At 40.2% G+C, this 26,796-nt stretch overlaps 1 protein-coding gene and 1 pseudogene across 6 annotated transcripts; both read left to right on the top strand.

The window, feature by feature from the left end:
• Positions 1-858: 858 nt before the first annotated feature.
• Positions 859-2,628, top strand: LOC112615770 (annotated as a pseudogene). Its single transcript, XR_003117463.1, has one exon. The product of XR_003117463.1 is annotated as a peptidyl-prolyl cis-trans isomerase D pseudogene (transcript).
• Positions 2,629-5,440: 2,812 nt separating this feature from the next.
• Positions 5,441-24,623, top strand: SPIN3 (spindlin family member 3). Of its 5 annotated transcripts, XR_003117422.1 has the most exons (5): positions 5,505-5,844; positions 6,123-6,349; positions 16,553-16,765; positions 22,352-22,432; positions 23,818-24,623. XR_003117422.1 is itself a non-coding variant. In XM_025372429.1 (3 exons), the coding sequence occupies exons 2-3, from the start codon at positions 6,125-6,127 to the stop codon at positions 6,899-6,901; spliced, it is 474 nt and encodes a 157-aa protein (XP_025228214.1). In that variant the 5' UTR covers positions 5,441-5,844; positions 6,123-6,124; the 3' UTR covers positions 6,902-10,239. The 5 variants fall into 5 exon arrangements, 4 of the variants coding, with proteins under 4 accessions (XP_025228214.1, XP_025228211.1, XP_025228212.1 ...); XM_025372429.1 differs by lacking the exons at positions 16,553-16,765; positions 22,352-22,432; positions 23,818-24,623 and adding an exon at positions 6,653-10,239 and having other exon boundaries at positions 5,441-5,844; XM_025372426.1 differs by lacking the exons at positions 16,553-16,765; positions 22,352-22,432; positions 23,818-24,623 and having other exon boundaries at positions 5,441-5,844; positions 6,123-10,239.
• Positions 24,624-26,796: the final 2,173 nt, after the last annotated feature.

Below are 26,796 nucleotides of genomic sequence, written 5' to 3' on the forward strand. Positions count from 1 at the left end.
AAATAATATACCTCAATAGGATGAAGGGAAAAAATGATTATCTCAATTGACACAAAAAAGCATTTGACAAAATCCAACACCCTCTAATAATAATAATAATAATAAACCTGTCAACAAACTGGGAATAGAAGGTAACTTCTTCAAGATAAGAGACACATGTGACTAAAAAACAGAGCTAAATTCACATTTAACAGTCAAAGGCTGAAACTTCTCCCCCTAAGTATAAGAAGAGGACAAGAATACCCCCTCACTATTTCCATTCAACATTGTACTGCAGTAGGTTCTAGACAGGGCAATTGAGCAAGAAAATAAATAAATACAAGTCACCCATGTTAGAAAGGAAAATGTAAAACTATTTTTATTTGCTGATTATACCATTGTATATAGAGATGATCCTAAGGAATCCATTAGTAACTACTGAAACAATTAAAAGGATTCAGTCAAATTTCAGGATATGCTATGGATTGAATGTTTGTGGCCCTGTCCCCTAAATGTATATGTTAAAGCCTAATCTCCAGTGTGATAATATTTGAAGGTGGAGCCTTTGGGATATAATTAAGTCATTAGGGCAGAGCCCCTATGGATGGGATTAGTGCTCTTATACGAGGTGGCCAGAGAACTAGCTCTCTCTCTGCTCTCCACCATGTGAGGGTACAATGAGAAGACAGCCATTTGGAACCAGGAAGAGGGCCTATCGCCGGGAACCAAATTGGCCTGTACTTCTTATCTTGGACTTTCCAGCCTCCAGAACTGTGAGAAATATATGTTTATTATTTCAGCCACTCATTCTATGGTAATTTATTATAACAGCCTGAACTAAGACAAGATACAGTATCAATGCTTAAAAATCATGAGGGAGGAGTTTGAGTTGCCAGGCGGCCACGAGGATCTGCATCCAAATGCGTGTGCAAGTCGAGATGTCGCATCCGTCCCCCCAAGTCAAGCCCTCCAACCCCAGTAACCCTCGAGTCTTCTTTGACATGGACATCGGAGGGGAGCGAGTTGGTCGAATTGTCTTAGAATTGTTTGCAGATATTGTACCCAAAACTGCGGAAAATTTTCGTGCACTGTGTACAGGAGAAAAAGGCATTGGACCCACGACTGGGAAATCTCTCCATTTCAAAGGATGCCTTTTTCATCGAATTATTAAGAAATTTATGATTCAGGGTGGAGACTTCACAAATCAGAATGGGACAGGTGGAGAAAGTATTTATGGTGAAAAATTTGAAGATGAAAATTTCCATTATAAGCATGATCAGGAGGGTTTACTAAGCATGGCAAACGCAGGTTGCAACACAAATGGTTCTCAGTTTTTTATCACAACAGTTCCAACTCCTCATTTGGATGGGAAACATGTGGTGTTTGGCCAAGTAGTTAAAGGAATAGGAGTGACAAGGATATTGGAAAATGTGGAAGTGAAAGGTGAAAAACCTGCTAAATTGTGCATTATTGCAGAATGTGGAGAATTGAAGGAAGGAGATGATTGGGGAATATTCCCAAAAGATGGCTCTGGCGGCAGTCATCCAGATTTCCCTGAGGATGCGGATATAGATTTAAAAGATGTAGATAAAATTTTATTAATAACAGAAGACTTAAAAAATATTGGAAATACTTTTTTCAAAACCCAGAACTGGGAGATGGCCATTAAAAAATATGCAAAAGTTTTAAGATATGTGGACAGTTCAAAGGCTGTTATTGAGACAGCAGATAGAGCCAAACTGCAACCTACAGCTTTAAGCTGTGTACTGAATATTGGTGCTTGTAAACTGAAGATGTCAAATTGGCAGGGAGCAATTGACAGTTGTTTGGAGGCTCTTGAAATAGACCCATCAAATACCAAAGCATTGTACCGCAGAGCTCAAGGATGGCAAGGATTAAAAGAATATGATCAAGCATTGGCTGATCTTAAGAAAGCAGAGGAGATAGCACCAGAAGATAAAGCTATCCAGGCAGAACTGTTGAAAGTCAAACAAAAGATAAAGTCACAGAAAGAGAAAGAGAAGGCAGTATATGCAAAAATGTTTGCTTAGAAAGCATTCAGTTTTGCTTATTGTGTGTTGTGTAAATGCAATAAGAAAATGTAAAGTTTTTTGTCTATTAATATGATCCCTAATGTGTTTCTTTTGATGCCTTAGTTCCTTATTGTTTACAGTTTAGGAGTACTGATAGGGGTTCATGCTTAATAAACGTATCACAATACAGTCAGTAAAGTGGTTTTGTTTGTTTCTTTGAGATGGAGTCTTGCTCTGTCACCCAGGCTGGAGTGCAGTGGCACGATCTCGGCTCACTGCATCCTCTGCCTCCCGGGTTCAAGTGATTCTCCTGCCTCAGCTTCCCAAGTAGCTGGGATTACAAGCATATGCCACCACGCCTGGCTAATTTTTGTATTTTTAGTAGAGATGGGGTTTCACCATATTGGTCACGTCACGCTGGTCTTGAACTCCTGACCTCGTGATCTGCCCCTGCCTTGGCCTCCCAAAGTGCTGGGATTACAGGTGTGAGCCACCATGCCCGACCAAGTAAAATGTTTTTAAAAATGGTTATCTGCATTATTCATAAAGAATAATGGTGTCCAGTCTTTTTAAACTTGTAAAGACACATCTTATTGAATAAAGAGATGACAGTTTAGTTTGTAAAAAAAAAAAAAAAAAAATCATGAGGGCTCAATCCCACAAGACTGCCCTGCACTTTAGATGCCAATTACAAGTTCCAGGTTATGATCTGTACTTCTAACAGAACAACTATAAATCTCGTTCAATTAATTTGCTGGAGAAGCTCACAGAACTCAGGGAAACACTTCACTTACATTTACCCATCTATTGGAAAGGATATTACAGAAGATACAGATGAACACCCAGAAGGAAGAGATATATTGGGCAAGGTATGTAGAATGGGGCACCAGGCTTCCATGCCCTGTTCAAGTGAGGCACCCTTCAGGAACCTCCAGGTGTGCAGCTATCCCAAAGCTCTCTTAACCTTGTTATTTTGGGTTCTTATGGAGGCTTCATTATGTAGACATCATTGGCCATTGGTGATCGATTCAACCTTTAACTCCTCTCTGCTCCAATCTTCTAATCATGCCCTGGTCTTTCCAGTGAACAGCCCACATCCTGAAGATATCTAGGGTCTGCCAATCATCAGTCATCTTATTAGCATACAAAAGACACTCTTATCGCTCAGCATACTTCAAGGGTTTTAGGGGCTGTATGCCAGAAAAGGAGATCAAAGAGTAAACATATATTTCACAACATCACAGTGAATAATTCCATTTACCATAGCATCAAAAAGAATAAAATAACTTAGAAATAAATCTAACCAAAACTACAAAACATTGCTGAAATAATTTAAAGAAGATCTAAATAAATTCCAAGATACCCAGTGTTCATAGGAAACTCTGTTCATGGGAAATTATGTCCTCTGGAAACTCTGTGTTCAGGGATTGTAAGGCAATATTGTCGAGATAACAATACTCCCCAAGTTTATCTACAGAGTCAATGCAACCCTTATCAAAATCCCAATGGTCCTTTTGTTCAGAAAAGGAAAAGACAATCCTAAAATTCATATGGAGTCGAAAGCGACCATGAAATTAGCTGGGCATGGTGGCGCACGCCTGTAACTCCAGTACTCAGGATGGTGAGGCAGGAGAATCGCTTGAACCCAGGAGGCGGAGGCTGCAGTGAGCCGAGATCGTGTCACTGCACTCTAGCCTGGGCGACAGAGCAAGACTCCGTCTCAAAAAAAAAAAAAAAAAAAAAAGGGACCATGGGTAGCCAATAAAATCTTAATAATATTTTCAGAGAAATCACACTTACTGATTTCAAACACACTGCACAGTTACAGTAATCAAAAAATAAATGTGGCTCTTGCATAAGGATAAATAAAAAACATGGTTTTCGCATACAATTCTATGAGATAGAATTAGGAGTCCAGATATAAGCCTATACATCTGTAGTAAATTGATTTTCAACAAGTATGCCAAGACAATTAAATGAGCTAAGAATTGTCTCTCCAACAGAAGGTGCTGAGACAACTGGATATCCGTGTGCAAAAGAATGAATTTGGTCCCCTTTCATCACACCACGTCTTCATCACACCATATGTAATAATTCAAAATGGGTCAAAGACATAAATATAAGAGCTAAAAACAAACAAAATTTTACAAGAAAATATAGGGGTACATTTTCATGAACTTGGATTTGGCAACGTTTAGTTAGATGTGACTCCAAAAGCACAACCAAGTTTTAAGCTTTTGTGCATCAAAAATACTATCAAGAAAGTGAACAGACACCCCACAAAACGGGATAAAATATTTTCAAATCATATATCTGGTAAGGTTCTCCTATCCAGAATTTAAAAAGAACAATTAACAGCCCTGCTACAAACAATTCAATTAAAAAATGAATAAAGCACTTGAAATAGACATTTCTCCAAAGATACACAAATGTCCAACAAGCACACAAAAAGACGCTCATTCTCATTAGTCATTAGAGAAATGCAAAATAAAACCACAATAAGATACCTCTTCATACCCACTAGGATGGCTGTAACGATAAAAACGATGGAATCATTTCTATAATGTCTTTCTCCACAGATTTATGATCTCACAAAATCCTGTTTTAATTATAGCAATTGTTCTGAGTTATAAGTTTAGTGTCTAGGTTATTCTGTTCAAGTTAACAGAATAACTCATGCGAAAGCACAATTTACAGGTATTTAAAAATTAAACGTCTGAAGATAGGAGGCAACGGCAAAATTATGAAAAATCCTAATGCTGAATTTTATGAAGCTACTACAAAACATGTTCTCAGAAAATATCTAAAAAAACTGAGCAAATGTTTATTCTGTATGCAAATAGGCAGGGCATGAAAGTGCGTATGCAAAATTATCCAAGCTTTGTAAGAGCTTAGAAAAAAGGAAAAGGAAATCCTGAGTGTTATTATTTCACTGTGAGCCCTGGAAAATGGGAGGCCGGCTTACAGTTATTTTCTCTTCATGCCAATTTTCTGAATTTTACAGTGTCAATATTGTGCATGCAATTATTTTGCAATCAGGGGAAAAGAAAAGAAATCCTCAAGAAGTTAAGTCTGGGAATGACAAGTCAGTAAAAATTACGTAGATTGGGTCAAGATGGCAGCCTGAACACTGAGCACTAGCGCATTTCTCTTGTCCTACAACAAATCCCCTTCAATGGCGGGTGGGGGGACGCGGGGAGGGAGGGAAAAGGAAAGTGCCAATTCCGGAAAGGTGGAAAGCAGATGGGGCAGGGGCGCTGAGAGTTGAGGTGAGGTGGGGGGAGGGGGGAGTGCTAAGCCAGGGGAGGTAAACCTATGCAGTGAGAGAGAGGTGGTTGTGGGATCCCCAGCTTCTGATTTGGGGGAAGCTGAGGGACCGAGAGCCTAAGAGCACCTTCCACGCCCAGGGCTGTGGTAGAGGTCGGTGGGGGAGGAGCGCCGCGCGGTGTTTGGCAGGAAGAGGAGGCCTCTCTACTGGCCGGAAGCTGCGCTAGAAAAAGAGGGAGGAGACTGCGGCGCGGCAGCGACTAGAGCGAGTCGGATGTGGCAGAGGGGCTGCGGCTGCCGCCACTGCCACCGCCAACAGGAAGGCGGAGGAAGCAGGAGCCAAGAGCAAGGGACGCCGCCACGGTCCTCTTCGCCTGCCCCGCCGCCCTCTTAGAGACTCTCCTTGCCTACGGATCATCATCTCCCAGCTTTTGCAAGCACCGGGCTACTAGCCCGCTGATATTCCTTCTCTATAGGCTCACTGCTGAGGCTACGGCGAGGTGTCCGATTTGGGCACTTGAGGCCCGCAATCCGGGACGGTGGGGAATCTGCGCCTCCTGGCCGGGTAGTGTTGGAAGCAGGGCGAGGGGAATGGGGAAATGCTTCCTATTTTACCGAACCGCAGATCTCTTGCTCTAGCTTAGCCAGACTGAGCTGGGGAGGAAGGTTACTGCAGGCATTCAGCCAGGGTGCCTTGATTTCCAGCTTTGCTATGTAGCTTTCGGGAAAAACGGGCGTGGGTGTACGGGGTGCGCTGATTAGGAGAAAAAGGTCTCCGTGTTATGCACTGATTTTGTTAATTTCCTTTCTCGGTCCACCTGGCAACTGTGCTCCTCCACGCAGGCATGAAGACCCCGTTTGGAAAGGCAGCTGCAGGGCAGCGGTCTGGGACAGGCGCTGGCCACGGCAGCGTGTCTGTTACCATGATGAAGAGGAAGGCTGCACACAAGAAGCATAGGAGCCGACCCACCTCCCAGCCTCGGAGGAACATCGTGGGCTGTAGAATTCAGCACGGATGGAAAGATGGAGATGAACCTCTAACACAGTGGAAAGGAACCGTTCTGGATCAGGTACCTGTAAATCCCTCTCTGTATCTTATCAAATATGATGGATTTGACTGTGTTTATGGATTGGAACTTCACAGAGATGAAAGAGTGTCATCACTTGAAGTCCTTCCTAATAGAGTTGCATCATCTAGAATCAGTGATACACACTTGGCAGAAATAATGGTTGGCAAAGCAGTGGAACATATTTTTGAGACAGAGGAAGGTTCCAAAAATGAATGGAGGGGGATGGTCTTAGCTCAGGCACCTGTCATGAACACATGGTTTTACATTACCTATGAGAAAGATCCTGTATTATATATGTACCAGCTCTTAGATGATTATAAAGACGGTGACCTCCGCATCCTTCAAGATTCCAATGATTCTCCTCCCGCAGAGAGGGAGCCAGGAGAAGTCATAGACAGCCTGGTAGGCAAACAGGTGGAGTATGCCAAAGACGATGGCTCCAAGAGAACTGGCATGGTCATTCATCAGGTAGAAGCAAAACCCTCTGTGTACTTCATCAAATTTGATGATGATTTCCATATCTATGTCTACGATTTGGTAAAAACATCTTAGAGATCATCTTGAAATTTGCCAAATATATGAGACTCTAAATCTGTAGACACAAAAAGTCTTGATTGCTTTCCAGTTTGTAAGAACCATCTTCTCCCTTTTTGCACGTTTTGCTTGGCAAAAAATTGGAACTTCTGCCCTCTCATATGTTTTTGGAAGAAACCTTTTGCCCATCTGTCCAACCTTTTCACTGGTTCCTGTCCACAATTTAACTGTTTAGTGAGAAGGGTGAAACCTGACATCCATTGGCTCATACTTTTTTTTTTTTATCTTGGGTGGTGTTAATAGATTAAAGGTAGCTGAACACCTCTCACCTCATTCTTTTTGGCACTTGGACTCTACACTCATTGAGGTGTGAAGCTTGCTGAGATACCCCATGTGACTGGCTGGGTAAGTGTCTTTGCAATCTCAAATCTCCCCCAGGTGGCTTCAAAAATCTAACTTGGGAAAGAGTGGGAAGCCCATTTTGGTCTGTTGTTCAAGTTGCATTCTCAATTCTAACTGTACTAAAAGTAAGGCTAATAATTTTGCTCTCTTTCTGGTTCTTTCACCTATTGCTCACCTGTTTTAGATTTAAGAAGGTAATTACTTTGCATTTTAGTACCTAAGCATAGGCTGAGAAACTTTGCAAAACTGATAAGAAGACAAGCATTTAGGGACTAAACTCCAAGTGGAGAGATTCAGATTTCTGGTGGAGCTTAAGTGAAAGGTTTTAGTCATCAGTGGCATTAGGGTCTCTCTTGTCTCCAATAGCTCTGGCTGGTATCTGCAGACATGGAGTGGGTTTTAACTGATACAAGCTGTGCAGGCAGACTTTAGCACAAGTAGTCTTTGCCAGCCCAGAGGAGCATTAAGCCAGGCTCTAGCTAGAATCCTCAGTCACAAGGCAAAGGCTGAGTTTGGCAAGGGTTGACAGATCTGTCCAGAACCTCAAAATGAAAGAACAGAAACCTAGAATCAAGCTGAGATACAGATTTCTTTGCTGTGCTAAGAAAGACTCAGAAGTTTTAGATTTGATTCTTAGGAGACTTCAGAGTCCCAGCATATTAAGTGGGCAAGGCACTTGTGAGAACCAAGAATGGCTGAAAGCAGGCTATACTTCCTTGCAGGGACTGGTGGGCTCATCTATTGTGGTATCCCAGCAGAACTTGGAACACAGTCAGTGGTAGGTAATCTGTAGGCTTAATCATGTTTTAAGTGCTGGCATTGGTAGATAGAAATCTAATAGATTTTTGTTAGTGTTTTGATTTTTAACTCTATCCTGTTTCTTGGCTGTCCCTAAGAAACTCATATGCACATAAGGGTGAGTTCTACTGTGGCAGAAAAGAAAACAATGGAAGGGCCTTTGAGCTTTCCATTATTAAAGAGGCATTGGTGGAGGTTAACCAAAGCCTAGGAAAGAAAAGTTGAAATATAAGTATGGTTTTTGAGAGAAGCACCTGGCCAAAACCAATGCTTTCTCACTGGGGTTCTCACAGAAGCTCCATAGGAGTAACAGCCTAATAAGGCCATGGACTTCTGCACATTTGGGGCTGGGACTCAAGGCAGTACAATCATATTGGGACTGTACTGCAAGATATCTTCCAAATTAGTTTAAGTTCACAGGTCATGGAGTCCAGACTACCGGCACAGATTGGCATCCTGCTGAGGATGAAACAAAGAAGATATTCTCTTTTCTCCTATGTTTTATCTGTCTACTTTTGCTTATTAATGCCACTAAGTGTCTACTATGATGTTTGACTGACAACAGCAATGTGAGTCTGTATTGCCCTATGTTCTAAGTCCTGGGGTCATACATTTGCTTTAAAAAACTGTTCTAGTGTCTGGGGACTAGTGTGCTTTCTAATTTTTTTGATGTGAGGTTGATATTGTGATAATCTTATGTCTTATTGACCCTTTGGACTCTTTAATATGTATGATATGCAATTGTGGGGTTAGATTAATTCAACTCCTGAGGTCCTGAAGGAACTACACCCAGTCAAGAGGAAGACAGCCAAGGCTGCAGCTGCTGAAGGAACCCCATATCTGGGCAGACATCTTTGTGAGATCTATATGGCTGAAATGAGAAAAACGAGAAATTGGAAAGGCAGAATTTTGGACGTTAATTCTTTTGGACTTTGAATTAGAAATTTAATTTTGAGCAGTCGTTTTTCCCTTGGAGTTTAATAGTTGATGGGGTGGGGGCGAGGTCATATAGTTCAAACTAAGGCATTTTTATTATGTTGTTGATATTGTATTATTTGGAGTATTTTAATGCTATCTTTGGGAGTCATTGTATAATTGTTGTCAGCTATGTCAGGAAATATGGCTGGACATAATTGTAAATTAGGGCTACAATTGTGATCAAATTTTCAGCCTAGGGTGTAATGTAGCCTTGGAGTTAATTTAATTACTGTTCTATTTTGACTTATTTCAGAGCCTCTTGGGGGCAAAAACAGAACTGCTCACCAATCTTACATTGATGGGAGCAGAACTTTTCTAACATACTGTTGGACTCCCTGGAAGGGGACAGCCACAGCCCTGTTTGTTGACCAGAGTCTTGAGCGTTAACCATTGTGGCTTAAGAGAATGAAAATGTACAAGGGTGTGATGGGATCTATCCTCTTCCTCTCTCCATGCTCCTGACTCAAGAAAAGGAAAAGACTTGCATCTCTCAAAAATGTTTGGAAGAAAGTTCCACCTATCTTCTCTTACACTCATTCAATCTTATGCTTGGGAGGAGGAATAACTTGATGAGATTGAGAAAATTGTTATAATGGATAGGCAGCTTAGGCGGCTCTTGGATCTTGAGTTTGTTCCACACAGCAAGATGTGGGAAAAACTGCAGTCCTTCACTACATGGCTGGGTAAACATCTGCTTTGTAGACCCAACTATCTCTCCTTGGGGTGGGGGATCCCAAAGTCCTTAGACTTATGGTAGAAGTTCATTTCAGCCTCAGGTCCAAGCCGTATTCTCCAATCCAGCTCTATCAGCTATAAAGCTGGTATCTATTTTTTATTCTTTTTTACAGTTTTAATATATAAATTGTTTTTTAGAAAAATAACACATGCCTATGGTAAAAGTAAAACAGTACAAAAGGGTATACAATTAAAAAGTAAGTCTCTTTTCCTCCTTCTCACCCCTGGCCTCAGTTCCCCCGTCCCATTTTCAAAAAGTAACAACTGTTACCAGTTACTTATGTATCATTCCAGAGATATTCCATGTATTTACAAGCATATTGTGTGTGGGTATGTGTGTATCAGGTTTTTTTTTTTACACAAATGGTGGCATACTATACATGCTGTTCTGAATTTTGCTTTTTTCACTGAACAATATATTAAAGCTGATATCTTAATCCCTATTTGATTTCTGTGTATATTTTTTAATTGGTTCATAATCTGGAAGGGAAGGAGGTGTAATTAATTCAAACCTTCAAACCCTAACCCAGTTTAATGAAAACTTACATGACCCTAGCAACCCACAATTTCTGCCAGTCCAATTTTTCTCGATAATAGAATGTGAAATATATGTGAACATAATATATTCTGTGAGAGGAACTTCTTGAGAGAGGCCAATATATTTTTACTGAGGGAAGTTAAAAGGAAAACCAATTTATATTGAAGCTGTGGGGAAAGTTAAGGTACTATATAATTAATCCAGAAACGAAATGAACAATTATTTATCTACTGCCATATGCAAATTCATATTTATAGCTTTGATTTGCCTTTTCTAACAGAACTTGCCTGCATGTAACAGGAAACCCATTTCAAACAGGCTTAAACAGTTACCAAGCATTGATCAATATAAATAAAAAAAAAATCCAGAGCTCAGATGGGCTTCAGGCATAGTTTGAATTGGGGCTCAGGATCAGTGTTTATGATTCTTTAGGATTTTCCTTCTGTGTGTCAGTTTCATTCTCAGGCTGTGTTTTCTTATGGTAGCAAAATTGGACCAGCAGTTCCAGGCTACAGCAGTCCAATCCAGAGAAAGATAGATAGCCTGTGTCCTATGATGTATTCTCTGCTGGCTTAGGTCAGATACTTTGACCAATCACTAAAATCTCAGGGATGAAATACACTGATTGGCTTAGCAGGTCATGTGTTCCATCCCTAAACTCTCTACGGCAGTGGTCCCCAATTGTTTTGGCACCAGGAACTGGTTTCATGGAAAACAGTTTTTCCACAGACAGGATGGGTGAGGGGAAGGGGTGGTTTGGGGATGATTCAAATGCCTTACATTTATTTTGCAATTTATTTCTATTATTATGTTCTAATGCATAATGAAATAATTATATAACTCACCATAATGTAGAATCAGTAGGAGCCCTGAGCTTGTTTTCCTGCAACTAGACCGTCCCATCTGGGGGTGATGGGAGACAGCAACAGATCATCAGGCATTATATTCTCATAAGGAACATGCAACCTAGATCCCTTGCATGCACAGTTCACAATAGGGTTCATGCTCCTATGAGAATCTAATGCCACTGCTGATCTGACAGGAGGCAGAGCCCAGGTGGTAATGCAAGTGATGGGGAGCAGCTGTAAACACAGATGAAGCTTCGCTTGCTTACCCACCTGCAGCTCACCTCCTGCTGTGCGGCCTGGTTCCTAGCAGGCCATGGACCTGTATTTGTCAATGGCCCAGGGGTTGGGAACCCCTGCCCTAGGATGTATCTCTCTGGAACCAGGTAGATTTCCAGTAGAATCGAGGGCTTTGGGGAAATGAAGAATGAATGCTATTCACCAATCACAAATATCTAGTATAGCTTCTTCATTTGAATACCTAGCATCCATTGACACATTTCTTCCTACACATCCTCTTTCAAAAAATGCCACACATAAGTGTGATAAATTCATGTCCCCAAAGGAGAAAAACTTGAAGTCTTATCCAGTTACTGCATTTAGCAGTAAGTTCGAGATCCCTAGTTGATATGCAGCCATCTTTAGATCCATCTTCCTATCAGTCTGGTCATCTATACTTAAATTATAAACTACTCTTCTCAACACACCCAGTATACAGTAGTGAGGAGATAACCAGAAAAATATAATCAAAACTACCATTTGAAAAAGGGAGGAAATAGGAAACAATGCATAGTAGTTTCTGGTCCAAAGCATATATCATAACCTGTTAGACAAGGACTACCTATCCTAGCAGTTGAGTGACTCTTTTGGTCAAATACCTCTTTGTGTTCTCTGAGACGTTCTCCCTTGGAGGCATATCTTGGGTGGATGCCCTTTTTGGGGGTTGAACTGGTCATTCTATTTCATCTTATGCTACTTCTTGCACCTGGGGGTTGAACAATCGAAGGTTTTTTAATTATTGGCTATAATTAGAGATTATTTAGTACAGTAGCTCTCAAACTTTAGTACACATCAGAATCACCTTGAGAACTTGTTAAAATACAAATTTCTGGGGCCCTCTTACAGAGATTCTGATTTAGCAGGTCTAGGGTAGGGTCCACGGGCTTATATTTATAACAAGTTCCCACATGAGACTGATGCTGCTGGTCCTGGGACCCCACATTGAAAATCACTGATTTATAGGTGGCAATTGAGTGAGGTCAGAGTTATTATTTCCTATACTTGCCTGATAAGATTTAACTGGAGCAATTGTTAAATATAAATTGCTGAGCCCTATCTTAGATGTAATGAATCAAAATCTCTTGGGAAGGGACCTGGGACAGCTGTACAAGATACCCCAGGTGATTCTTTATCATCAGTAATGATTAGGAAACACTGATCTAGAAAATTAGGTTTTTCTTGCCCCTAGTCTTATTTCCTAATATGTCTTCCATCTGCTTGCCCTTGTTCTCACTAAGCTTAATTTGGGGCAAAAAGCTTGGCTTTTCAAATCATACAAAGTTCCAAATTATCCATGTCTCTTTCCACTGGGATTTCACGAAACCAGTGACTAAACTAGCAAAGTTTTGTTTTCTTCTTTCACTGTTTTCAAATAAGCCCATTTCAACAATGGAGATGGTATGCTTGATCTTGGCCTAAGAAGCACAGATCTGAGGGCCACATGCTCCTCAAGAAAGGATGGAATAAGCGAAAAAAACAATAAAGTCAGCTGATTCGACATTAATTCCAGCTTTTACTAGCTCTGTACTAGCAAGTTACTTAATCTTTGTGAGTCTATTCCTCTTCTTGATAGTGAGGGTAACACTCTTTACTCAGTTCTGTTTAGAGGTATATGAGAAACTATATCCTTAGCATGTAGCATTGTACAGCACAGATGCTTAATAAAGGTGAATTCCCTTTAATTCTCAAGAGGGTAAACCACATGTCCTTTTGGTTAACCTTTATATTTAGCAATGCTCCAGTGACATTTAACTAGTGAATATAGGTCTAGAAATTCTATTACTGAAATGTGAAAGAAATTATTTAAATAATTCTTTGGATGTACATAGCTCTTTTAATCTCTGCTAAGAACTGAGTTTGTTTTCCCAGAGAGCTCGTTAATCTTTATAACATTACTGGACAGTTAAGAGAGCAGGGTTATTATCCTGAATGCAATCATTCATTCATTCATTTAGCTACTTTTTGATGCATTTGCCCGATAGTCATGAATGAGATAGATACTGTCCATTCTGTCAGGGAGCTTACATTCTCATAGAGGGGAGAAAAGCAACAAAGATGTAGACAAATAACCTAAATAACCTGTATGATTTCAGAGAGTGATAAGTTGTATGAAGAACAAAAAGGCAGAGCAATGGATAGAGATGAACTGAAATAAGGGAACTACTTCAGCAAAAGGTTTTCAGAGGAAGGCCTGAGTGGATTAGCAAATAACTAACGAAGCCAGCCCATGCAATGATTTGAAGAAGGAGTGTTCTAGAGAGAAAAAAACAAGTTGAAAGGCTGGAATACCTAATGTCATTTATCCATAGCTATTAATTCAGTAATGTGTTTAACATTGAAACCTAGGGCCTGTGATTCTTCTCTACTGTTCTGCACAGCTAACACTATACCTCTGTTGTTTTCTGGTATTTTTTTTTTGGAGTTTTTAAATATGGTTTTTGTTTGTTTGTTTGTTTTTGAGTTTCGTTCTTGTTGCCCAGACTGGAATGCAATGGCCCAATCGTGGCTCATTGCAACCTCCACCTTCCGGGTTCAAGCAATTCTTCTGCCTCAGCCTCCCTGAGTAGCTGGGATTACAGGCAGGCACCACCACACCTGGTTAATTTTGTATTTTTAATAGAGACATGGTTTCACCATGTTGGTCAGGCTGGTCTCGAACTCCTGACCTCAGGTGATCCGCCTGCCTCAGCCTACCAAAGTGCTGGGATTACAGGCATGTCCCACCGTGCCTGGCCTTAAATATGTTTTTCTGTTGCTATCCTAGAAAGCAAGTAAAGTAGCTAAGAGGTCACTGATTAAATGGAAATGGGGCAGATTTCTTCCTCTACCCCAAATCTATGAAACAGGTACATAACATAAAGTTGAAGGTCACATATAATGTAATGAATGTGTATACCTATTTTTCTGGTTACATTTTCAAGCATATACTACAAGACATTTGCATTATTAGTTTAAATCATTTGCCTTTGGAGGATGTCGGGATGTCAGTAAACATTTGTTGGACACCTAGTATGTGCTGGGCACATCTTAATCTTCACAGGATACTGGAAGCTGAGTGTTACTACCTCCATTTTTCAGATAAGGAGATTAAGCTTAAAGAGAAAAAGGAAACCAGGGTCACACAGCTAGTAAGAGTGCTGGACTGAAACTAGGTCCCTTGATGCCAAGTAATGCTCTAATTATCATTTTTTCCTAATATTTGCATAAAGAAATGGGAAAGAAACATTAGCACCAAGGGAGAAGTGATTCATAGCTGTGATTTTTCTCCATGACTCATTCATATTCTTCCCTCTCTATCACCCTCTTTCTACACACACTTTGTTCCTACTGTTAAATTTACTTTATTCATTCATTTGTTCAACAAATGTATTCAGTGCCTACTTTGTTCCAGGCACTTTAACTAGGCATTTGGGATATTTCATGAACAAAGAATTCAGTGATGCCTCGTGGAGCTTACATTCAAGCAAGGGGAGGCTAACACTAAAAAAAACCCCAAACAAACAAACAAACAAAAAACATAGTAAATTATGTGGGATGTCAAAAAGTGATAACTGTTATAAAAAAGAAAATTAGAACAAGGTAAGAGGGAAGGGAAGTGGTAGATCACCATGGTAAATAGGGAGATTGGGGTGGACTTCATGGAGAAGGTAATATTTGAGCAAATAAATGAAGGAAGTGAGTTAGCCAAGCATATATCTAGAGAAAGAGCATTCTAGGCAAAAGGAACTACTAGAGGAAAGGGCCTAAGAGATAAGTGTGTCTTTGGCATATTCAAAGACTAACAAGGAGGCTTACTTAGCTAGAGCTACATAGGTGAAGGAGAAAGACACAGGAGAAGTCAGAGAGGAAGTAAGGGTCTAAATAATATAAGGCATTTTTAAGACTTGACATTTACTCCGCATGAAATGGGGAGCCTGTCACAAGTTGGGTTTTCCCAGGAAACAGACCCAGAAACAAAGTTAATCTTGTAGAAAATTTATTAAGCAGTGCCCTTGGGGTCAATACCTGGGGAATAAATGGGAAAGAAGCAGGAGCACAAAGAAAGTGAAGCTCTGAAAAAGACTCAGTGACAGTGTCAACCACACCCACAGGAAGCTTTGGAACTAGAATGGCCGTTCAGAGTTGGGGTAATATTTACAGGCCTTTCAACCCCTACACTAATCACTCTTTGGATGTGGGCTGCCCCAGGAAGGGATGTAGCCTTGGACAAGGTTGCTTTCAGCACCTGAGGCAATCTCTAATGGGGGTGAGAGCTGAAGCAGCATGGTAAGTCCATCACTGAAGCATAACCTGGGTGTTGCATCCCATGTCCACAAGCCCACTGTGGATTTTCAGCAGATAATTGACCTGATTTATGTTTCTAAAAAATCTCTCTGCTGTTTTAAGGACGGGCTATAAAGGAGAAAGTGAGGAAGCAGGGAAACTAGTTAGAGTATCGCAGTATTCCATATGTGAAATTATGATATCTGAGAGGTAACAATGGAGGTGGTGAGAGGTATTTAAATTGGGGGTATATTTTGAAGGAAGAGTAAGTAGAATTTTCTCACAAATGTAAGGAAAGAGAGGAGTCATGGATGGCTCCAAAAAAAACTGGGAAGATGGAGTTGCCACTGATAGAGATGAAGAAGGCTGTGGTTTGGATGGGTTCTAGGAAGAGGAGAGGCTAGGAAATCAGTTTTGGACAAGTTGAGTTTGAAGGTGTTTTTAGGACATTAAGTGGGGCTGTTGAGCAGTTATTGGAGTGTGCAGTTCATGGGAGAGGTCTGACTAAGCTGGATACATAAGTTGGAAATTTCTCCATGTAAATGATACTTAAAACCATGGGAGAGTATGAGATCACCCTAGGGAGTGGGTGTACATAGAGAACAACAGATGACCATGCACAGAGCCCTGGGTCTTAAAGAGATCAGAGAGAAGAGAAGACAAAACAAGAGACTGAGAAGTCACCATCAGTGAGGTAGGAGGTAAACGAAGAATGTGATGTCTTGGAAGTCCTTTTTGGTTTCCCTCCTCCCCGTAAATCTCTTTGTGACAATTTTTTTTTTCACTTAATCTCAAATGTCAGCTCCTCCACTGTATTTTTTTGCTTTACAGCTCCTTTGAATAAACCTGCCCACCACCAAGAACCTATACATGACTTTCTTTTCATTGTATCAAAGTAATGTGTCCACCGGTGTGAGCACCAGCAACTCACTTCTTCCTCAGACATCTCTAAAGCTGGAAAGATTTTGAGGGACAGTATGGTTTCCTTCACCCCACCCCAATGTTATGAATGAGACCAGGAGACCAACAGCAAACATCTGGAAGGTAAGAGGTTATTTTTTTAATCTCCTCTTTGCACCCTATAACACAGCAGAAAGCAAATGGAATGGATGGAGCAAGTGTCACAAAACAGTGCCTTTGTGAATGAGAGCGAGGGGAGGTGGGCTCTGAAAGCCTAACTCAAAGCTTGGTTGACTAATTAAAGAAGGAAATTAGAGGGCCGCGCTGGTGTGTGCCTGTAGTTCCAGCTGCTGGGACGGCTAAAGTGAGAGGATCCCTGAGTGCAGGAGTTCAAGTCCCATCTGGGCAACATAGTGAGACCTCCATCTCTAAAAAACTAAAATAAAAGAAGGAAGTCAGGGCCAATGAAAGAAGAGCCCTAGTTAACCTACAGCTCTATTATATCAGTCCTCTATTACACATACATAGCCAAGCACCACCCAGATGCTATCATTCGGTGATCTGCCTCTTCTTACCAGCATTTAGTATGGAACACAAAATATTTCTCGTGCAGATGGCCTCAGCGGGGTCCCCAGTAGTCAAGCCCCACCCTGGCATAGTACTGACCTTGCAGAGCCTTTGCTCATCACACTCACTCAGGTCTATTGAAACTGTTGATTCCCATGGATATCTGTTGATTTATTATTTGCTGAATATTTGTTGATAACTGTGGATGTTCGTTGGCTTTAGGGCCTCCCTTGCTTAAACACTGAAGTAGACAAATCACTGCGCACAAACTATCAGATTCACCCACACAGTAATTCAAATGGTACTTGGCCCACTTCTTTCCAAAACCTCAGACACTTGGCATGCTATCAGTTACCCTGTATGAGATTGTGACTGTTTCTTAGGAGATTCCATTCTGCATGGGAAGAGAGAAAAGAACTGAAGAGTAGTGGGATGGCTGGGGGAAGGGTAGAGAATCTCAACGTTTTCTAATCCTCACCTCTTATTCCTTCTCTCTCACTCTCCTTTTTCCCCTCATTCACTAAAATGTGAGTACCCTGCACACATGAGTACCACCAGCTGGAGGGCACGAAAAGAACAGATGTCTCAAGAGTGACTGTTGAAAACTTATCACCCTGCACAAGGAAAGGCAGGTTTTGGAATAAATATTAACATATCAGTATTGTCTGAAATTGATGATGCCTTTTAAAGTGGATAGTTTCACAGAATGAAAATGCAGTTTGTAATTTTCCTTGACAAATGGGGTCACTAAACTGCATGACAGCATTACATAATTTGCCTGGAATGAAGACCACTTTTTCAGCCCAGCATTCAAGGCCCTTCATGATCTGGCTCTTTTCTATTTTTGTAGCTTAACTATTTACTACTGCATTATTTACTATGACTCCCTGGTCCTTATATTTCAGGCCATTTCCTTCAACAGTCCAAGTTGTTTCAAGTCTCTTGGTTTTTGCACTTGTTTCTCCTGCCTGGAATGCGCTTCCTCTCACTGCGTTACCTGGGTGGAAACAGGACTTACTTAAACATTTCATATCTGAAGTCTTTACTTAATTCCACAGCTTGGTCGATTGATCACTCCTTTGTACTCTTATATCTTTTATCCCTTTGTTACAGTATTTACTGGTACCTCCTGTTTCCCCAGAATGACAGCTTCTCTGTGATCTCTTCAGAGGCAACAGCTGTGTGATTGAATTCCTCTCTATATCCTAGACGTTGCCCAGCACGGACAAGGTTCTTTCTGGGGCATCAGAAAGTACTTTTTGACTAACTGATTGGCTGAGAGAAGCAATGCTGGCCCTGGGTATTTTCTTCTCAAGACAAGTAGAAGGGATTTGCCACGAGGGTCCACAGAAGCACTGGAGAAGAGAACTGAGGTGACAGTAATAATCTTATGGCCATTCTTTCAGATGATAACTTCCAGTGCTTCTGTGAGGTCAGATGTTTGCCTCCTTTTTCTCATAAGAAGAAACTGAGAAGGAAAGTGGCAGGTCTCCCAGATCCCCCAAGCCAATCAGCAGTGGGGCTGGAACTCCAACCTTGGGCTCCCAACACCAGACCCTAAACTTCCTGCTCCAGCTCCCCTGAATCTGGGCAGAAGTTATAGCTCAAGCCTGACCTGGATGCATTCAGGATAAGGGGTTTCTCCATATGTTGCTTCTGGCCCTGAGAATGCCATCATGATCCTGGGTGGTCCGTGATGCTGTCCAGGGTGAGCCCATTTACCCTGAGAGGATGTAGTACCTCTCCAAGTAACCATGGAGTCAAGTGTCCATCTCTGGACAGCCTCAGGACAACAAAGATGTTTTCTCACCCATCACTTAGCTGTACATTGTGAACAAACTCAGAGGGAAGCAACAGATAATGGAGAACCTTCTTGCTCCAATTCTATCATCTATTGCCTGTGAGATATGAGGAAGTCAGTCAACTTATCTTCCTTTTGGACCCATTAATTCCTGAAACAAAATGAAAGGCACAGGGAATTGAGGGTGGGGTATGGTACTGACAAGCCATGCACCTCACAGGCTTTTTGTGATGCTCTAGTCATGTAATGAGCAAAGAAACACTTGTGAAGTGCAATGGGATATTTAAGTGTAAAAAAAATGTTACCATAAATCAGTGAGTGAATATTACTCTTGCAGGAAAATGCAGATAGGAAATAAGTGTAAAATCCAGAAACCAGTTTAATATCTGCAGTGCTCATCTATGCCATGATAGGAATTATAAGAGAGTTTAGAGCTGTAGTTTTGGGGATTTGAAGCTGAGGAACTTTTTATCCATTGATAAAGTTTACCTTAATAATGTCATAAATCTGGACCTTTAGCTGGCCACCTTTGAAAGTATATAGAGAAGATATGCATAAGAATAAAGGTACCCACAGGGGGAAACCAAATCACAAAATGAAACAAACAAACAAAAACTTTATCATGATTATAACATTTGAATCTGCAGGGGTTTTTTTGTTTTTTTTTTTTGGTTTTTTTTTGAGATGGAGTCTCACTCTGTCTCCCAGACTGGAGTGCAGTGGTGTGATCTTGGCTCACTGCAACCTCCATCTTCAGGGTTCAAGTGATTCTCCTGTCTCAGCCTTCCAAGTATCTGTGACTACAGATACCAGCCACCACCATGCCCGGATAATTTTTGTATTTTTAGTAGAGACGGGGTTTCACCATGTTGACCAGGCTGGTCTCCAACTCCTGACCTCAGGTGATCCGCCCACCTCGGCCTCCCAAAGTGCTGGGATTATAGGTGTGAGCCATTGTACCAGTCCTGAATCTGTGGATTTAGAGAGACTTTAGGCCTCTTCTTCCCTCTGTTTGTCCAGTATTATTAGTCAATATATTGCTTTCATTTTCTGGCACTTACAAAAAAAAAAAAATTAACTAATATTTTTTTTTTTTTTAAATTTTTAATGCCCGTAACATTCTGTACCAGGAGAGGGAATGCCAATTTGTTACTTAGATGTACAGAAGATTGTTAACTGGGTATATGGAAATTAAGAACATAAGCATATACAGACAAGGACTGGTGGTAAGGACAGAAAAACAGAATTTAAGAGCTGTGTGGGCCTTGAGATTATCTAGTCTCCCTCCTCATTTGTAGAGTATGAAACAGGTCCAGAGAGTGGAAAGGGTTTAAAGTAACTGTAAGGTCCTATAGGAGTCACATCTTAAATCAGTGTGTCTGACTCCCAAGCCACACTGCTACTGCTGCTGCCTCTTCTCCTTCTTTTGTCCCTTTTTTTTGTGAAGGAAATTAAAAAAGAGAGATATTTTTAGTTCTTATTTTATTCCAACCCCATTTTTTTCCGTTGTCATTGAACTGTAGTTGATATGTCCTTCCTATTAGTTTATTTTTTCACTATATATGTATCCCCAAAATATATATTGTTTTTGTGTTTTAAATTTTTACCCATATCATGTACTATGCCAGTATTTTTGTATCCTGCTTTTTTCACTCTATTTTTGTGACCTTTTCATATGGGTATATAAAATGCCATTTTGTGGCTGTACTACAATGTATATATTCCCAAAGAATGAATATTTAGGTAATTGTCAATTTGGGATTTTTTTTTCTTTTTTTTTTTTTTTTTTAGTTCTTGTTCTAAAATATCCTTAAACATTTCTCCTTTTGCACATGAGTTTCTGTTGTGCATATGCCTAGAATTGCTAGGTCATAGGGTGGGCACATCTTTGATTTTGCTAGAGAATACCAAACTTCTCTTCAGAATAGTTACATGGGTGTGTCAGGTGAAACCCGAATCTGCTCTGAGTACGTCACAAGATTTAGTGAGGATCCAAGCAGAATGAGAGTGTGAAAACACATGTGAAGTTGTTGACAGTGCTGTGTCATGAATCGTGAAGGGGCAATTTTTCAGTGTATGGACAACAATGATCATAGGTAGACACTGGATGAATGACCAACTTTTCCTATGAATGAGGTCTTAATTTTATCTACATTGGGACCATGTCCAGGGAATCAGCAAAAATGATTACATTTAATTATGTCTTCATGTTTTGTGAGGGCTTTAGATCTGATATAAACATACAGTACAAAATCCTTTTTAGTAAAGCTGGAAGAGACATAATAGCATCAGTTTCGAAGCAGAAAATCAGCCCTATACAAATTCTAAAGGCCGGTTGTAAACTGTACATGTTTTAGCATGGTTTAGAATGTTTTCAAAGAAAACTAGCATTATGCCTTTGTCTCTGAGAAAAATAAATGAGTCAATTATGTATTTACAGTTTAATTCATATTCAGTTATATTTTGCAACTTAAGAGGCCACTAACAGAAAAATAGAACATAAAAAAATAAATCTCACTTGGAATACTGGTTGTTTTGTTTGCTGGTTGGTTCTTTTAGTGTCCTTTCCTTTTTACTGTGTTTTTGTTTCTAGGTTAAGATGGTGGCAAACTGATGATGCTTCATCTACTTTTACTCTCTCACTGAATAATCCATGATGGACTGGAGAATCTCAATGATTGGTTCACCATACTCTGGCAGAAATTCCTACTGACTGCCATATAGGTAGGGCTTGACTAAGAAACTCTTGGTAACCAATGCAGACTCAGACCTCTTGAAAAAAAAAACCAGCAGGGCCAAGCTGGATAAAAGCCAAAATTACTATGTTTGCCAAATCACACTGTCAGGTTTTGTAGAACAGCTAGGACTCTCATATACCTAAAGATTGTGAAAAGATGTATAGAGATTGCTGAGGTTGTAAATATATGTTGTGTTTAATCTAACACTGTAATCTACAATGGCCTTTCAATGAAAGTTTAAGGAATTTGGAATCTGTTCTGCAGGCAGAAGGGAAAGTATTGATGATTTTGAGCAGTGACAATAGGATCAGATGCATGCTTTAAAAGGTCTAGAAGTATAAAGGGTATATGTATATTAGGGCTGGAGTGGCTGGAGGCTGGGAGACAAACTTATTGCAAGACTCCACATAAAATCATATTTACCTCACTGAGTCCTGTCCTCAGGTAAATACTGTTAATTAAAAGGGTTTCACCATTTATAGAGCCTTCAGATTATTTATCCTTAATGTTATTATCCCCACATGTGCTCATGAACAAGCCTCTCAAATCTTCTGCTCCCGTCTTGTGATGGTAGCATGTTCCTGCTTCTGGTGGTGCTAAACCCTGGGCAATCATCTGTCCTAGGAACAGCTGTTCTTCATGGGTGACTGCTGTGAAACCAACAGCATGGCCTCTTTTCTATTTAATCCTAAGAGTGGGCATAAGGTAAGCATTTGTAAGATTTTACTGAAAGTATTGGAGTATAAGAAGGAAAATGCTACACTGAATATAATTATAACTATTCAGGCACAGACCAATCCCAGAGTCTCTTACCAAGTTGACTCTCCTGTCTGTCTTCCTTTTCTGCCTTCACTTGGCTTCAGACAGCTCACCTTCCAATCACTGGAAGTGTTTAGAGCATCTCCACATCTCTCCACAAGGTGGAGATCAAGGCCAAATTTTTCACCAGCCCCAGATACTGGAAGGAGTATTTTTTTCTTCATTCATAATCAATGTAAGGACTGCCTTCTAGGTCTTTATTTCATATTCATACATTGAATCTGACAGTGGAAACATATTACCTTTAGAGGAAATTCTGTCTATGCCTAAAGCAGTGTGGTCTAGCTTTATGGTTTGATTAAAGACAATCACAATATCCAATATATTTCCTATATCACATGTAGGCCATCAACAGTCGGATCAAGGTTTGGCTATGTCAAGTCCAACACAGCTCCTAGGCATCAAATGATCATAAACTCTGGAGGTTCACTCTCACTCATGGCACCTGTCTTAAACCGTTTTCTGTTGCTTATAACAAAATACCTGAAAATTTATTAAAAAAATAAAGTTTATTTCTTACAGTTCTGGAGGCTGGGAAGTTCAAGATTGAGGGGCCACATCTGGTGAGGGCCTTCTTGATGGTAGAAACTCTCTGCAGTCCTGAAGTAGCGCAGGGTATCACATGGCAAGGGGACTAAGTATGCTAACATGGTAGCTTAGGTCTCTTTTTCTCTTCTTATAAAGCCACCAGTTCTATTTCCATGATAATCCATCAGTGGATTAATCCATTCACAAAGGCAGAACCCTCATGTTCCAATCACCTGTTAAAGGCCATACCTCTGAATACTGCCATATTGGAGATAAAGTTTCAACATAAGTTTTAGAGGGAATATTCAAACCATAGCATTTCCTTTCTGTGTATTTGTGTGCACACATGTACACGTTTGTAGAGACACAGAGAGAGAGGACTAGAGAGTCAGAGAATGCATATATACACCTGTACATTAAATCCATCTATGTACACATATATGAAGTTGTAAAAATGGAACCATAGTATATATCCTCCTCTATAAATTTCTCCACTTAATAGAACGTGAACATGTTTGTAGGTTCTTTTATACACAGTTACTTCTTTATATAGTATTCCAGTGTGTGAATAAAGCATAATTTATTTAGCAAATCCTTGTTCATATATATTGGAACAGTTTCCAAAATTTGGTTATTATGAACAATGTCACCAAGAACATTGTCATACACATATAATGTGTACTCATACATGAATTTCAATAGGGTGACCTGTTAATTCAAATATTTATTTCTTATCTTTCCAGGTAAAATATTGGGTAGGTCCTTTGGAGTTCTAGACTAAGTTTGAGATTACAGAAGATATGCTCAACATCCTCCTTTGACCTGGTCCCAGTTTCACCATATTCAATAGATGCTTTGTAGTCTCTGGTAAGGAGGTGTACAATTCTCTGATTTTATTACAGTTTTTAGGGAATTTTATTTTGTTCATTTCAACAAGAAAAATTACATAAATAGGTAACAGCTCCACTCAAAGCTGTGTTTTAAACGAACAAAATATTGGACTTTGTGAACAAATGTGGTACTTTTTCTTTCTGTAATTATTGGCTAGCAATCTTATTTTACTAAATCTATACTGACAAATTTAATTTGGTCCATTTATTTGAGTTTAAAGATTATTTCATACTCTCCCCAGTGAAACAGTCATGGGCCATTGCTATCCTAGCAGCTTCCCTCAAGAACGATGAGATAGTCTTCTTTTCCCTCTAGAGCATAAATTTCAGTGGCAGGTAAAACTGTTTTAGCATCAATATGCTCACGTCTTCCATGATACGTTTTTCTTCCCTACTAAATTGAAAGTTTCTCTAAGTTACCATAGCCACTCACAAGTTTTTCTCTACCTAACTGAAGTTGCCATCTTCTGCTGATCATTAGGACATTAACTTTTAGAATCATTTCTGTTTTAACCTCTTATTTTGAAGGCAGCCTTTTAATTTCCTCAGAGAAATTGCAATGGAACGAAAATTTGTTCTCTTTTTACATATGTACACTTTTATAAGAGATGTAATATTTTTAGATAAAATGTTTAATTAATGCAAAACCATATCTCTAACAGTGTGAAGGTTATAAAGATTAATAGTAGTAGAAATATCCATGTACCAATCACACAGAATAATTCTAGTCAGATATAGTTTTTGTAAGGACAAAAAAGAAAATAGATCTAAAGATTTACAGTTTAACGAAGGTTATTTAGATAGGACTCGCTCCATACTTATTCGATTCTCCATTTTCCACTGAATTTCCTTTCCAAACAATGTACAGTATTCTCAATATCTATCAAAACTCCATAAAAGTTATGATTCCCAATTTATTCAGACTGTCCACCAAGATGTTTTCTCCCAAGCATTGCATTCTTGAACCAAGCGATTAAAGACTTGGACTGTGACACAGTTTTCATTCTGAGAACTATACACATCAGTGTAATTACCTTCACCTCCCATTTACTACCCTATAAGGGGAATCCCTATGGCCTTAGGCTTATACACACATCTAGGAGCTCTAAGGACTAGGAAAAGTTAAAAATGAACCACTCAATAAGGTAGCTCTTCAGACCCTTCAGTGCCTACCAAGACGGGGAACAATTCCACAGGAAATGGATTAGGCAGAGTCATCCCAAACCTAAGCTGTCTCTACTGGCTACAAATAAACTGTGGAGTTCCAACCCACACTAACCATACAGCCATACCCCGGGCTTTCATTCTCATAAAAGACTAAACTACTATAAACCCAAAATAAAATTCTAAGGCCCCCCCAACCATCTGAATGGACATCCTCCTCTGCCAGGGCACTCTAAAATTTAACCTGAAAAACTGGTTCAGGATATGACAGAAAGTGAGGGGGTCGGACCTGCCTCATTATACCCTCCAACATTAGCATAAACACAGACCTTAAGTATGATAAGAAATATTCTAATGTATTCTCTCTGAAGCCGGGCTCCATCAGGATGATGAAACTTTGGTGTCTACACTCTCTTACTATAATCCAGACATTGCATTTTATTGATAATAACTCAACCAGTTGCCAATCAGAAAATTTTCAAATATACCTATAAATTGAAAGCATCCCCCGCTTCCAGTTGTCCCGCCTTTCTGGACCGAATCGATGTGTATCTTAAATGTATTTAAATGTCTCATGTCTCCCTAAAATGTATAAAATCAAGCTGCACCCCAACCACCTTGGGCACATGTTCTCAGGATATCCTGAGGGCTGTGTCACAGGCCATAGTCACTCATATTTGTCTCAGAATAAATCTTTTCATATATTTTACAGAGTTTCACTCTTTTCCTCCACACTGTGCCCCCACTCACCACAAAAGCACAATCTCCCGCCTGTTACTGGAAGGTTCCCCCAATTCCCAGATGGAAGGAGGCCAGGAGAGACCAAAATTTGAGCTAATTTGTTAGTTCTCACCCATCTGCCCCCATCCCGACCTCTGCCCTATTGGTTGTAAGGCAAATTTTTGTTTGTTTGTTTGTTTTCCTTGTCAGCCTCCTAGAAACCCTGCCCGCTGCCTAGACAGAACCTATTTATCAAGACAAGGGAATTGCAATGCAGAAAGAGTAATTCATGCAGAGAGGCTGTATGGGACACTGGAGTTTTATTATTACTCAAATCTGTCTCTGCAAGCCTTCCCCGGGATCAGAGTTTTTAAGGATAATTTGCTGGGGAGAGGCTCGGGAAGTGGGGTGTGCTGATTGGTTGGGTTGGAGATGGAATCATAGGGGGTAAAAGTGAGTTTCTCTTGTTGTCTTCTGTTCTTGGGTGAAATCGCAGAACTGGTTGATCCAGATTACCTGACTCAATCTAGTTGAGCCAGATTACCAGACCTGGAGTGCAGGGTCTGCAAAATATCTCAAGCACGGATGTTAGATTTTGCAGTAGTGATGTTATTCCCAGGAGCAATTTGAGGAGGTTCAGACACTTGCAGCCAGAGGCTGCATGGCCCCAAACCATAATTTCCAATCTTGTAGCTAGTTTGTTAGTCCTACAAAGACAGACTCAGACTGGTCTCCAGGCAAGAAGGGGTGATTTGTTTTGTTTTTCTTTCCCCTTCGGGAAAGCACTATTATTAATTTTGTTTCAAAGTTGAACTATAAACTAAATTCCTTCCCAAGGTTAGTTTGGCCTATGCCCAGGAATGAACAAGGCCAGCTTAAAGGTTAGAAGCAAGATGGAGTCGAGTCAGTTAGGTCTGATCTCTTTTACTGTCATAATTTCCTCAGTTA

Source organism: Theropithecus gelada, chromosome X, assembly GCF_003255815.1.
Source record: "Theropithecus gelada isolate Dixy chromosome X, Tgel_1.0, whole genome shotgun sequence".
Taxonomy (NCBI): domain Eukaryota; kingdom Metazoa; phylum Chordata; class Mammalia; order Primates; family Cercopithecidae; genus Theropithecus; species Theropithecus gelada.